This window comes from Coregonus clupeaformis, chromosome 24 (genome assembly GCF_020615455.1).
Source record: "Coregonus clupeaformis isolate EN_2021a chromosome 24, ASM2061545v1, whole genome shotgun sequence".
NCBI lineage: Eukaryota > Metazoa > Chordata > Actinopteri > Salmoniformes > Salmonidae > Coregonus > Coregonus clupeaformis.
The window spans coordinates 36,358,650-36,372,274 of NC_059215.1; the positions used below are offsets into that span (position 1 = coordinate 36,358,650).

Here is a 13,625-nt window from a genome sequence, read left to right on the forward strand (position 1 = left end):
GTCATGGTGCGTTTGTAACCAAGATGGAAGTGGGTATTTACCACATACAACTGGGAAAAATCCACTTGAACGGCCTTCCAACTGGTAATTACTTGTGGGAAACTCATCCTGAGCACCCACTTCTCCCACGTGATGACCTCTGACGTCACCTACTAAGGAAATGGCCTCTATAACAGCATTTTGGCAGTTAAACACAACAACAAAACATTATTCATAAAAAGCAATCTATTAATGTGGTTTTTGAACTCTATAATGTGTTTACATGCATGATAGCCAATTGGCATTTCTCAATGAGTTAAAATCACTTTAATGCATCCAACTGCTATTTACGACTTCACAACTGGTAAATTCCCACCTCCCACATGGTTACAAACGCAGAGTGGAAACAACAGACAATGCCAGATTCACAACAGACAATGCCAGGAACATTGTGAACGCTGAACATTGTGAATGGCATGTAATTCTCCCGCTGTACCGAAAAGTGACCCCAAAATCGCAATACTGTGTTTGGTGAACCATTACACCCTTTACCAACTGCAGAAGTGGATTAAGCTACAGCACACAACAGCTCTATAATTCAAACCACCACCTGCAAGGCTTGTATAACTGAGTTTTTATGTATTATTATTATTTGTGTTATTTAGTTGTAGTTGTATAACCATCCAATACATCTAACCTGTTTTTCCCCCACCACTGCATAGGTGGGGCGGACTTGCCCCCCCCCCCCCCAAACTGAAGGCGTTTGTCTTCTATTGGTTCAAGTGACAATTTTGGTGCCAGAGAGGGTGTGGGGGGGACTATGGGGAAAGACTGCATCAAACCCCTTCATGTTCTGCACACAAACACACACACACAGACACACACAATTTGAACTGTGAAAACAACACGACCACAACACAACCACTCTTGTCAAGATGGCACAACACCGCCTCTACTTCCTAAGTTGGCTAAAGAAATTTGGCATGTCCCCGGGTCCTCTCCAAATACTACCGCTGCACCATCAAGAGCGTCCTGACCGGCTGCATCACGGCCTGGTATGGAAACTGCTCCGCCCACAATCGCAAGGCCCTCCAGGACATCCACTCAAAACGGTGCGTGTAAATATTCTACTATCAATTGTTGAGTGCCTTCCTGTATTTATACTTATGCTAAATGTTTTATTCTATTCTACCAGAGAGCCATTTACTGGTTATTCTTATTCTTATCTTTTATTATTTCTTATTGTTGTTACGTTATCGAGAGGGAACCTGCAAGTAAGCATTTCGTTGGACGGTGTATACCATGTGTATCCTGTACATACCACTATTAAAACTTGAAACTAAACTCACCAGGATGGGGAAGCCGGTGAGGAAGTCATAAATGAAGACGATGCCGCTGATCAGGTAGGTGATCTGCAGCGAGGTCTTGAGCGATTCCGAGCCGTCGATGGACGAGCGCCGCTTGCCCTGAGCGTCCTCCACCACGATGGTGGGCACGTTGAACTTGTTCTTGTCGGCCTTGTGGCCCGCGTGGATGGCGAAGGTCTGGAAGAGGGCAATGCCGATGCAGATGATGCCCATGGCCACGCTGCCGCCAATCAGCAGCAGGAAGCACACGCCGAAGCCCAGGCCGATCTCCGTGACGATGAAGCGGCAGTCGCGGGCATAGAAGCGGTCGATGGTGTCGTGCCAGCCCACGGCGGGCAGCGTGGACAGGATGAAGGACACCATCCAGATGCCCATCACCGTGTGCACCGCCTGCTTCTTGGTGTTACTCAACCTACATGGGGGAGGAAGAGGGGGATTGTAAATAACGTAATCCTATCTTTGATGGCATAGTTATTCCCTAACACAGCGGTCTGAAACTCCTGGCTCTGCAAGCCACACTCCACATGGCTTGCAAAGTGATGTCTAATTCCTACTGGATTCCTATTATTAGACTCAACTTGGGGGAGGAAGAGGAGGGGGGATGTTTGAAGATCTACTCCACATCAACAGAGGGCACGATAATAAAACCGCCACAAATCTAAACAACTCCTTGAGCTTCATGATATTATAAGGATCTGTCTGGAAGAATTAGATTATGATCAAATCAATATTACATGAATAGACTTACTTAATGCAAATCTTTCAATATAATTCTATGAATAACATCATTCAATTGGATAAAGAGTAGGCGAGGAAATCAATGGAAATGGTTGGTTGATGAACCAGATCATTGCCATGCCCTTTGGTCTATTTAAAGGGTTCCCCCTCACCTCTAAGTAATTGTTATAAGCCAGCAATTTGCTCAGAGTGTTAGTGGCCTCTGGCAGTATTCATTTTCTATGTGCACGGCACAAATAAAAAAATACTGCAGGAGGCTGGGGCGTTTTTCCTTTTAACATCTACGAGAGGCGACACAGGCTTTACCTGAACTAAGACGCACACACAGTTGCAGCACATGAAAGCACATTTACAAAGTTGAACTGCACAAAAACCTGCCGGAGCAATGTTGATGCAGTGTCATGGTTTAAAAACTGCTGCACTTATTTGGGGTCTATTCAATCCGCATCGCGGAAGTTCAGCTTTACAGCGTGATTGAAATTTAAAGGCAATGTTCCCGCATTAGCGAAGACCACATTCACGGTAAACACTGCATATCTTGGCTCAATCGGAAATTACCTTTACATTTCTATCACAGAATCAGTAACACTTCAGCTTTACGGATTGAATTAAGCCCTTACACTTAAAAGCATCTACCTGTGAGTGGAGTCTCAGGAAGCAGCAGTGTTTTTAATGTACCCAAAATAATTATGTGATTTTATTTGACCATGATTCGAGCCACTGTCTAAATACACCAATGCCAGTTTGATTAAACAGAGACCTGAAATTCATTGACTAAACTACAAAGAATTGAAGACATCATGAGACAGTGTGTGTCGCAAAGGCCACAATTGGGTAGCTTACTTATGGATAACCGATTGTATGATTTTTTTGTGGTTGTTTTTAAAAAGTGGCTACGGTATCAAGGGACTTAAGAGTATTTAGACAGATTTTCAGAGTTTACTCCAGCTGAGGATCCCCCTCCTCCAACCCCCAAAGCCTACCACTCCGAGAGGAGTTTTGGCGGTAAACCCAAACTGTCCTTCAGGGGAGAGATCAACCAATCAAAGCCAGCCTCGTCCATCCCCCTCTTCTCTTCTCTCCTCTTACCCTCATTCACATCCTTTGATTAATCTCCCTCGCTTCACAGAGACATTGTACGTGTGTCTTTGCACAGAGAATGACACCAACCTCACCAAATGAAGCAAAGTATACAGTATTACAAAATGGTAGATTTTGAATTGGTCTGTGCTACATGTATGCAGGGCTATTGGAACAATGCATAGTAAAAGGCAGCAGCCCTGGGTCCGCCATGTTTGCGTTAATCTGCCTTTATCTCTGTGCTAAAGAAGTGGGTCTCTTTGCTGCTGCGAGTCACAGATCGCTAGCCTTTCCCCAAAGTGCCTGAGGTGGGAGCAAAGAGAGAGATTTACGTCATCAAGCTGCTTGAATCTATTACTAGAAAAAGAGAGGGAGGAAGAGAAGAGAGAGAGAAAAAACTCCTGAGAGATAGTGAGCACTGGCTGATGAGAACAGATGCTGAACGTTTGTTTCCAGTACAATGGCAAAATTCATAATTCAGGCCTTCCGTATGTTCACGTCAGGTATAGGAGGCGGCCATGTGCATTCAAAAGGGAAAAATGGGTCTGTTTCAGATTAAAGATGAATAGAGGTTACGTGTGGAATTACATTGGTGTTAAAAGGAGCTGGAGAAAATGCGCGAGGGTCTTTATGGGGGCGGGGTGAGAAAAAATATGACTTTAGGGGACAGAAGATGGATAATGTTACTGTGAATCAAGCTTCAGGTCTATAACTGACTCTTGCTCGCTCTTTCTCTATCCCCCCTCTCTCTTTTTTGAGAGAGAGAGCAAGAGAGGGAGAGAGAGAGAATCTGTACACAAGTTTCACAACAATTTGGGATGATTTGTTTGGACACAAACCCATAGCTTCAGCTACTCTGAAATTATATTAGGCAAAGATAATTGAGGACACTTTTTGGGGTAAACAAAAATTTTGTTAATTGTATTTTTTGGCAAAAAACGTGTCTTTGCTGAGCCCGAAAATTGGCCTCGTTAACTATGATCTGGACATCTCTAGATTATTTGACAATAGGAGCTAGAATAAGTTATTATCTGTGCACAGAAAGGGCTATTTAGAGAATCCTTATAAATACACACTATTTGATTAATATCATTGTCATCAACACACAGTATATATCTCCCTGTCTTCATTGGGCTGATTCTGACATTCTAAAATGGCGTTTAGTTTCAAAGTGGTTGAAATGTTACTCTCAAGCTGGTTTGATACCCCCAAACTCATTTGGTTTGCAGTACAGTTTTTGCACACTAAAATGTGTTTGTTTCATGTGCACTTGGCCTGCAATTACACCGCTCTTGAGATGCATTCATCTACAAATGATTGTTATGAAAACCGAACCGCAGTTGACAAGCAAGTTACAAATTGTGGCTTTAAAATGCAGCCAGGTTACTTCTAGTCCTACAATGTACTTGTAGGTCTGAGATTTGAAACATCTTTATTGAGGGGCACGTAAGGTAGAAATGGCACAGAGACAGTTGGCACAGAATAGATAATTCAGAAGAGCTGGACTTCCGGCTTTGTCCCTAATTCATGGTTCCTGTGTTGTTCAAGTAGCGCCATCAAGGATCACATTACTTCTGATGGTTGTGGAAGCCAGATGGAGCTGGATGGAAGTGGAGCAGCGGATGCTCTCACAGTCTAGCAAGTCTAGTCCCACACGGGATTACCTGGATTCCACACCAACAGATGTGTCCAGGATAGAGTGAATTCACTGGGAACGCATCACTAACTCTCCCGTTTCTCTAACCCTATGAATCCAAGTCCATCAGACACGCAATCAATTTTGATATGATGATTGGCATGGTTGGAAAGGATGAGTATGGCTATGTGCTCTGGGGGGAGAGATATTGTAGGCTAGGCTATATTTGGCTGAATTATATTATGTCGCTGTAGCTGAATGCTTTGTCAGAGGGAGGCTGCATTGAATTACTAGAAAGTATTCTACAAAAACAACATTTACTGTGTAACTGTTGTTGTAGCTAGATGTTAGTAGATTTGCAAATAAACTCACAATGTAGATTACGCTAATTCTAGACTACCGAAAGGTCATGAATAATTTGTGGTTTATCTAATGCGTGACAGAATGTAATTTTACAATCCCACAAACAGGTATAACGGTTGTAATTACTATGTAACAATGTCTACCAATTATACTGCACCTTTCCTATTTTTGCTTTACATCATTGTCCGATCTCCCAACATTATGTAACTTCCATTAAGACAGGTCTTAGCACCACTTCAGACCCCTTGACTTTTTCCACATTTTGTTGTGTTACAGCCTTATTCTAAAATGTATTTTTTTTAATCCATCATCAATGTCCACTCAATATCTCATAATGACAAAGCAAAAAAAATTGGGGGGTTGTTGAAATATCACATTTACAGTACATAAGTATTCAGACCCTTTACTCAGTACTTTGTTGAAGCACCTTTGGTAGCGTTTACAGCCTCGAGTCTTCTTGGGTATGACGCTATAATTTGGGGATTTTCTCCCATTCTTCTCTGCAGATCCTCTCAAGCTCTGTCAGGTTGGATGGGGAGCGTCGCTGTACAGCTATTTTCAGGTCTCTCCAGAGATGTTCGATCGGGTTCAAGTCCGGGCTCTGGCTGGGCCACTCAAGGACATTCAGAGACTTGTCCCGAAGCCACTCCTGCGTTGTCTTGGCTGTGTGCTTAGGGCCGTTGTCCTGTTGCAAGGTGAACCTTTGCCCCAGTCTGAGGTCCTGAGCACTCTGGAGCAGGTTTTCATCACGGATCTCTCTGTACTTTCCTCTGTTCATCTTTCCCTCGATCCTGACTAGTCTCCCAGTCCCTGCTGCTAAAGATCATCCCCACAGCAGGATGCTGCCACCACCATGCTTCACCGTAGGGATGGTGCCAGGTTTCCTCCAGATGTGACGCTTGGCATTCAGGCCAAAGAGTTCAACGTTGGTTTCATCAGACCAGATAATCTTGTTTCTCAAGGTCTGAGAGTCCTTTAGGTGCCTTTTGGCAAACTCCAAGCAGGCTGTCATGTGCCTTTTACTGAGGAGTGGCTTCCGTCTGGCCACTCTACCAAAAGGCCTGATTGGTGGAGTGCTGCAGAGATGGTTGTCCTTCTGGAAGGTTCTCCCATCTCCACAGCAGAATTCTAGAGCTCTGTCAGAGTGACCATCGGGTTCTTGGTCACCTCCCTGACCAAGGCCCTTCTCCCCCGATTGCTCAGTTTGGCCAGGCGGCCAGCTCTAGGAAGAGTCTTGGTGGTTCCATACTTCTTCCATTTAAGGATGATGGAGGCCACTGTGTTCTTGGGGACCTTCAATGCTGCAGACATTTTTTGGTACCCTTCCCCAGATCTGTGCCTCAACACAATCCTGTCTCGGAGCTCTACGGACAATTCCTTCGACCCCATGGCTTGGTTTTTGCTCTGGCACTGTCAACTGTGGGACATTATATAGAAAGGTGTGAGCCTTTCCAAATCATGTCCAATTAATTGAATTTACCACAGGTGGACTCCAATCAAGTTGTAGAAAGGATGATCAATGGAAACAGGATGCACCTGAGCTCAATTTTGAGTGTCATAGCAAAGGGTCTGAATACTTATGTAAATAAATATTTCTGTTTTAAATTTTTTATACATTTGGAAACATTTAGAAAAACCTGTTTTCGCTTTGTCATTATTGGGTATTGTGTGTAGATTGATGAGGAAAAAATGTAATTTAATCAATTTTAGAATAAGGCTGTAATGTGACAAAATGTGGAAAAAGTAAAGGGGTCTGAATACTTTCTGAATGCACTGTATGCCTTTTCACTTTTCTTTTGGTCGTGCAATTTTTCACAGCATCTGTAGAAACCAGCCGAACAAATGTAGTCATTGTTTGTGTGCGTCTGTATGTTATTGTTTGTATGTTTAAGTTTGTATATGGAGTAAAAAATGAAAAAATAAAATAAAATATATTATTAAAAAAAAAGAAACCAGTTGAACAGATACGGGACACTCACACAAGAGAGTCCACCCACCCGCAGCAGCACACAGCAAGAGAGAAGCAGTCAAACTAGACGCCAGCTCTTCCCCACACATACCTGTAGTTGACGGGCCAGCGCACCATCCACATGCGGTGGTAGGAGAGTGAGGTGACCGAGAAGCAGGTGACCAGCGTCAGTGTGTAGAAGGTGGACACGAACACCTTGCACAGACCCTCGTTCCACTGGTAGCTGGAGTGCTGTCGACGCAGTGTGATCACGCAATACATGGTGATGGGGATGGCCATGTTGAGGATGTGCGTGCCGGCCAGCGTGCAGATGAGGAACTCCAGCGGCTTCCACTTCTTCTGCTTGGCGCTGACGCTCAGGATGCCCCAGGCGTTAGCCAGGATGGACACGCCCGAGCACACCAGCCAGGCCAGCGCGTTGGTGCTGATCACTTCGCTCACCTCATCCTCATCCATGGCGGAGCGCGGGGACGACGCCATCGGGGGGCGGAGCGGTGGCAGCTGTTGTGGTGAGAGGAGAGGGTACAGCGGAGGAGGAGGTAACGGCGGTGGTAGTGGTGGTTGTGGAGGCGGGCAGGAGGGGGCGCAGGGCACAGCAGGGCGAGTCGGGCATCCTACCGGGGCGGACAGGCACTTTTCACAGGATAGGTGGTGCAGCAGGGGACAGAGGGCATGGTGGTGGCAGCAGCAGGAGAGAAGGAGTAGAAGGGGAGGGTGAAGGAGGGGGAGAGACTGGGGAGGAGTGGCCAAGCCCTGTCGCTAACAGGCCTGGAGATGGTGAGAAGGAAGAGAAAAGAGGAGGGGAGAAGGATACAAAGAGAGATGATAAAGAAGTATTAGTTTACCAGAGCCTAAAATTCACATTACTTCAATACATAACAATTCCAATTCAATTTTAACAATCAACTGATAGGCTACTCATTGTAAAACACTTATGGTGAACATGGTGCAAGTGAAGGCAGGTTAATCTCATGTGCAACCAAAGAGAATTTGACCACTCACTCCAGCAGTGTTTACAATTTGGACCATCTATTAGGTTCATTGGCTGAATCCAAAACTAGACTATACGGTAGGTTACTGATGCTCTAAGGTAGGCTTCACCATCCACTGCCATGTCCTGCAATTAGCCCCACCTTGGGGAATTTCACCATCTGGAAATAATGAAATGGTGCCAGTAACACAAAACCCAATTCTTGCTCCTGATTCAAACTGGCGGTGCTGTAAAGTCATATCAATATGCTACTGTATTGAATACATTTTTATCACATGTATTCCCAGTAATAGATATGGCCAGTATGGTAATAGGACATATGACAACTCCCTGTTTTCCATAAAATGTCTGTATGAACAGCATAATGACAGCCCAAAAGAAATCCACTTGGCACTCTTTTCACATCAGCCATCTGCAGGTGTGTGTACACTGCACTATGCTCTTTGATCAGCATTCAAAGCTATTTTCTCAGTCAAATTGCCCTGGCTAGAGAGAATACACAACGGAGATCAGTTTTCCCCCACACCACAGTGAAGCGTAAAACACTTGTCGCAGCTGGAGAGTGTTGTCAATTCACTTCTATTTCCTGTCAGTTTTGTTGTCCGGAGAGTGATGTGCTCTGGGCCATACCCCGAGGAGGGACACTCAAAATGAGTGACACGTCATCGCTCAGGCCTCTCGTACAAAGGCTAGCCAACTTATCCGAGCTCCTGCCTCCAACAGCTGTTGCATTGTTGTTGTGGCTCTAGCTTTCGGTTTGGGCTTTCATCTTTTGTATATATATACAGTGAGGGAAAAAAGTATTTGATCCCCTGCTGATTTTATACATTTGCCCACTGACAAATAAATGATCAGTCTATAATTTTAATGGTAGGTTTATTTGAACAGTGAGAGACAGAATAACAACAAAAAAATCCAGAAAAACACATGTCAAAAATGTTATAAATTGATTTGCTTTTTAATGAGGAAAATAAGTATTTGATCCCCTCTCAATCAGAAAGATTTCTGGCTCCCAGGTGTCTTTTATACAGGTAACGAGCTGAGATTAGGAGCACACTCTTAAAGGGAGTGCTCCTAATCTCAGCTTGTTACCTGTATAAAAGACACCTGTCCACAGAAGCGATCAATCAATCAGATTCCAAACTCTCCACCATGGCCAAGACCAAAGAGCTCTCCAAGGATGTCAGGGACAAGATTGTAGACCTACACAAGGCTGGAATGGGCTACAAGACCATCGCCAAGCAGCTTGGTGTGAAGGTGACAACAGTTGGTGCGATTATTCGCAAATGGAAGAAACACAAAAGACCTGTCAATCTCCCTCGGCCTGGGGCTCCATGCAAGATCTCACCTCGTGGAGTTGCAATGATCATGAGAACAGTGAGGAATCAGCCCATAACTACACGGGAGGATCTTGTCAATGATCTCAAGGCAGCTGGGACCATAGTCACCAAGAAAACAATTGGTAACACACTACACCGTGAAGGACTGAAATCCTGCAGCGCCCACAAGGTCCCCCTGCTCAAGAAAGCACATATACATGCCCGTCTGAAGTTTGCCAATGATTCAAAGGAGAACTGGGTGAAAGTGTTGTGGTCAGATGAGACCAAAATGGAGCTCTTTGGCATCAACTCAACTCGCCGTGTTTGGAGGAGGAGGAATGCTGCCTATGACCCCAAGAACACCATCCCCACCTTCAAACATGGAGGTGGAAACATTATGCTTTGGGGGTGTTTTTCTGCTAAGGGGACAGGACAACTTCACCGCATCAAAGGGACGATGGACGGGGCCATGTACCGTCAAATCTTGGGTGAGAACCTCCTTCCCTCAGCCAGGGCATTGAAAATGGATCGTGGATGGGTATTCCAGCATGACAATGACTCAAAACACACGGCCAAGGCAACAAAGGAGTGGCTCAAGAAGTAGCACATTAAGGTCCTGGAGTGGTTTAGCCAGTCTCCAGACCTTAATCCCATAGAAAATGTGTGGAGGGAGCAGAAGGTTCGAGTTACCAAACGTCAGCCTCGAAACCTTAATGACTTGGAGAAGATCTGCAAAGAGGAGTGGGACAAAATCCCTCCTGAGATGTGTGCAAACCTGGTGGCCAACTACAAGAAACGTCTGACCTCTGTGATTGCCAACAAGGTTTTTGCCACCAAGTACTAAGTCATGTTTTGCAGAGGGGTCAAATACTTATTTCCCTCATTAAAATGCAAATCAATTTATAAAATTTTTGACATGTGTTTTTCTGGATTTTTTGTTGTTATTCTGTCTCTCACTGTTCAAATAAACCTACCATTAAAATTATAGACTGATAATGTATTTGTCAGTGGGCAAACGTACAAAATCAGCAGGGGATCAAATACTTTTTTCCCTCACTGTAGTTTATGTTATGATACAGAGTACTGTGCTTTTAATAATCTAAATCAATCAATCACTCAATCAATCAACCAACTACATTCTACACTAAGGGAAACTACTGGGTAAAGACATCAGATTAACTTAAACTTTTGGTTGATATTTGACTGAATTCCCATTTAGCAAGCACTTATTGCTCCACGGCTGGTTATGAGACAGCACACCACTGCAGGCAAGTCAATGTCAGAACCTTGTCATTATACTGATGACTAGTGATGGTGGGAAAAATCGATACATTAGAGTATCGCAATATAATTTTTGACGAGATTATATTTATTCTATGACTCCAAGTAACGATTCTCAAAATAAATAAATATATATACAGTATATATCGCAATACTTATAGAATTGTACATTTATCGTGATATTTATAGAATCGCAACATATCGTATCAGCACCTAAGTATCGTGATAATAATGTATATTGAGGTCCTTGGCAATTCCCAGGCCTACTGATGACAGCCGATATGGTAGTGTACTGCTAGCGCTGCATGATGTTACTAATTGGAAGAAGCCCCAGGTACAGGAAATAAATGCAGGTTAGCGTTTCTCGTCATTAATCTTGTTCTGGACACAGCTCTGCAGAGTGGTCACTAGCTGGCACAGCCACTATGTCATAAAATCTGATTTGAAACCTAACCCTAACCTTAACTCCAACCTTAACCACACTGCTAACCCTAGTGCCTAACCCTAACCTTAAATTCACATCAAAAAGCTATTTTTTGCTTTCATGAATTTATACAATATAGCCAATTTTGAATTTGTAGCTGGCCCATCTAGCGGGAATTGCTCAGTTCTGCCTCCAGGACAAGACTAATTCCAATAAACATCAACCTGCAAAATAAGTGGAAGATTATTGCAATACTGCTCAAGATATTGTTGCTATCCACTAGAAAGATGGTGACGAATCCCAGGATGTCTTAATTTACCTGAAGCTTCTACCAATTACAACACCCCAACAGTATACCATAGTAACTAACAGTCAGCATGCCACTGTTAGTTGTGTCGGTTTGCTGTTGATGGCCCACTATAAAGTAGATGAGCAAAACAGACTGTTTGCGATGGTAGCCCGCTTAGCTTGCTGTAGGGATTGTCAACACACAATTGAATTCTGAAGTTGACATTAATATTCAGTTAATTTGAGAAAATATTTCCAGTCACGTATACTGTTAAGACATCTGGGCAGGTTGCAGTAAGCATTTGCAATAAGTCTTACACATTCCTTTAGTTCCAGTTCATAGTCTATCCAGGCCTTGCTATCAGGAAAGTTTAATGACTGTTCTCCAGGTTTATTATTATGTATGATAGACTGCTGCCATCCCACCTACTTTCACCTCTTATTTCTCTCTCTCAGATTGTATCTGGCACCACAATAAACTAGAGGCAATTGGTTTCTATAATCCCCTATGGGGAAAATGAATGGTCAAAAAATGATTGGAACCATTTCCCTGTTTGACCGCTAGGTTTTAAGGTTATTACGACACCACCACTGTGGTGCTCTATAGGGCTTTATAAAATCTGCAATACGGAGATCGCGGACGGAATCATGGAATCTAGACATAAAAACAGAATTCAACAATATTCAAAACTGTACTGAACTTAGTAGGGAATCAACTAAATGTATTGACAATGTATTAGCGGAATGCATCAGTGATTCCCCAGCTAGCATATAACGTTCTGAGAACCATATGTTTCTTAGAGCTTGGTGAGAGCTTGGTTGTCCTATGGTTATTTTGCATACAATGTTCTGGGAATTGTGCAGGATACCCAGCTAGCACATAACGTTCAGAGAACCATGTTTCTTAGGTGGGAATTTCTGTACTTCAGCATAACGTTTCCTATAGGTTTCTCCTCAAGGTTCTATTTAAAGCAGGGATGGGCAACTCCAGTCCTTGGAGGCCTGATTGGTATCACACTGTTGCCCCAGCCCAAGCTAACACACCTAACATTTTCTACAGGTTTCCTTATGGTTCTATTTAAGGTTATGTTAACAGAACGTTAGAAACAACGTTCTTCTGTGGGAATTTCAGTACTTCAGCATAACGTTTTCTGCAGGTTTCTACGTGTCCTATCTTTGCTTGGAGTTCAAAATAGTTAACCCAAACTAAGCTAGCAATGATATTAAAAGTCTTATTGAAACATGTTCTCAAAACGTTATTTAATTCAAATAACCTATCATTTCCATTCTCAAAATGTTAATAAAACCTCCAAGGAAAACTTTCAGGGAATCATAGAAAAACATTCTCAGAACCTCCCTGCAACCTAAAAAATGTACGTTCCCAGAACAGGCAAAATGTTCACTTCTGTTTGCAGAATGATGAAAAAACGTTCAGTTTTACCAGTCGGGACACTTATGGCTTTGTTCCCAGAACTAATGGGAAACCAAAAGGAACCAAATGTACTAGCTGGGTCACATTTCCTGCAACCTTCTGAAGAGGCAAGGAGAATTCCCCATCTGTGTATGTGCAGTGCGCGGTTCTACACAGTTTGTGTAGGCGTTAGCGATGATGCTAATGAAAAATATTCTGGTAGATGGAAAGGCTTTCCCAAAAACCTTCTCAATTAAACGTTGCCTATGCTTACCTGGCAGAATGATATAATTATTATTTGCATCAATCCAGTGTGTTTTTGTTTTGCAGATTCTACCATCACGTGTGCACTACAAAAACACTGCTAAAAGCTGCCTCTTGCTAGGTGACACTGGAATTAAAGGGTAACTGCACAAAAAAATATAAATTTCTCACGTTTTTCCCAGACCTCAAAAGTGGTCTCCTGATGTGGTTTAATCATTGTTGTGGACTTATAACATCCAATTTAGTTGTTTTTGTATTTAAAATGTGTGATTTTGAGATTATTTTTTTTTTAAACAGTTCTAAACGGAAACCTGGAGAAAGAAAACAGAGAAAACAGAATTTGGGGAAAAAAAACTAAACGGAATCAGGCAAAAACATTTTAAGATCAACATTAATGTCCACTGACAATTCAGTGTCAGATTAGTGGCTATGGTGAAAGATCACACATCACAGGGCGGCAGGTAGCTTAGTGGTTAAGAGCGTTGTGCCAGTAACCGAAAGGTCGCTAGTTCTAA

At 43.1% G+C, this 13,625-nt stretch overlaps 1 protein-coding gene across 2 annotated transcripts in view; it reads right to left on the reverse strand.

Moving 5' to 3' along the window:
* The window catches only part of LOC121537245 (probable G-protein coupled receptor 153), a 75,282-nt gene that overhangs the window by 35,277 nt on the left and 26,380 nt on the right, over window positions 1-13,625 (reverse strand). For both annotated transcript variants that reach the window (XM_045207169.1, XM_045207170.1), the window contains exons 2-3: window positions 7,224-7,900; window positions 1,329-1,758 (exon numbers count right to left, since the gene is read on the reverse strand). In XM_045207169.1, the coding sequence (XP_045063104.1) occupies window positions 1,329-1,758; window positions 7,224-7,612 (819 nt within the window). In that variant the 5' untranslated portion in view covers window positions 7,613-7,900. The remainder of the gene's footprint in view (window positions 1-1,328; window positions 1,759-7,223; window positions 7,901-13,625) is intronic.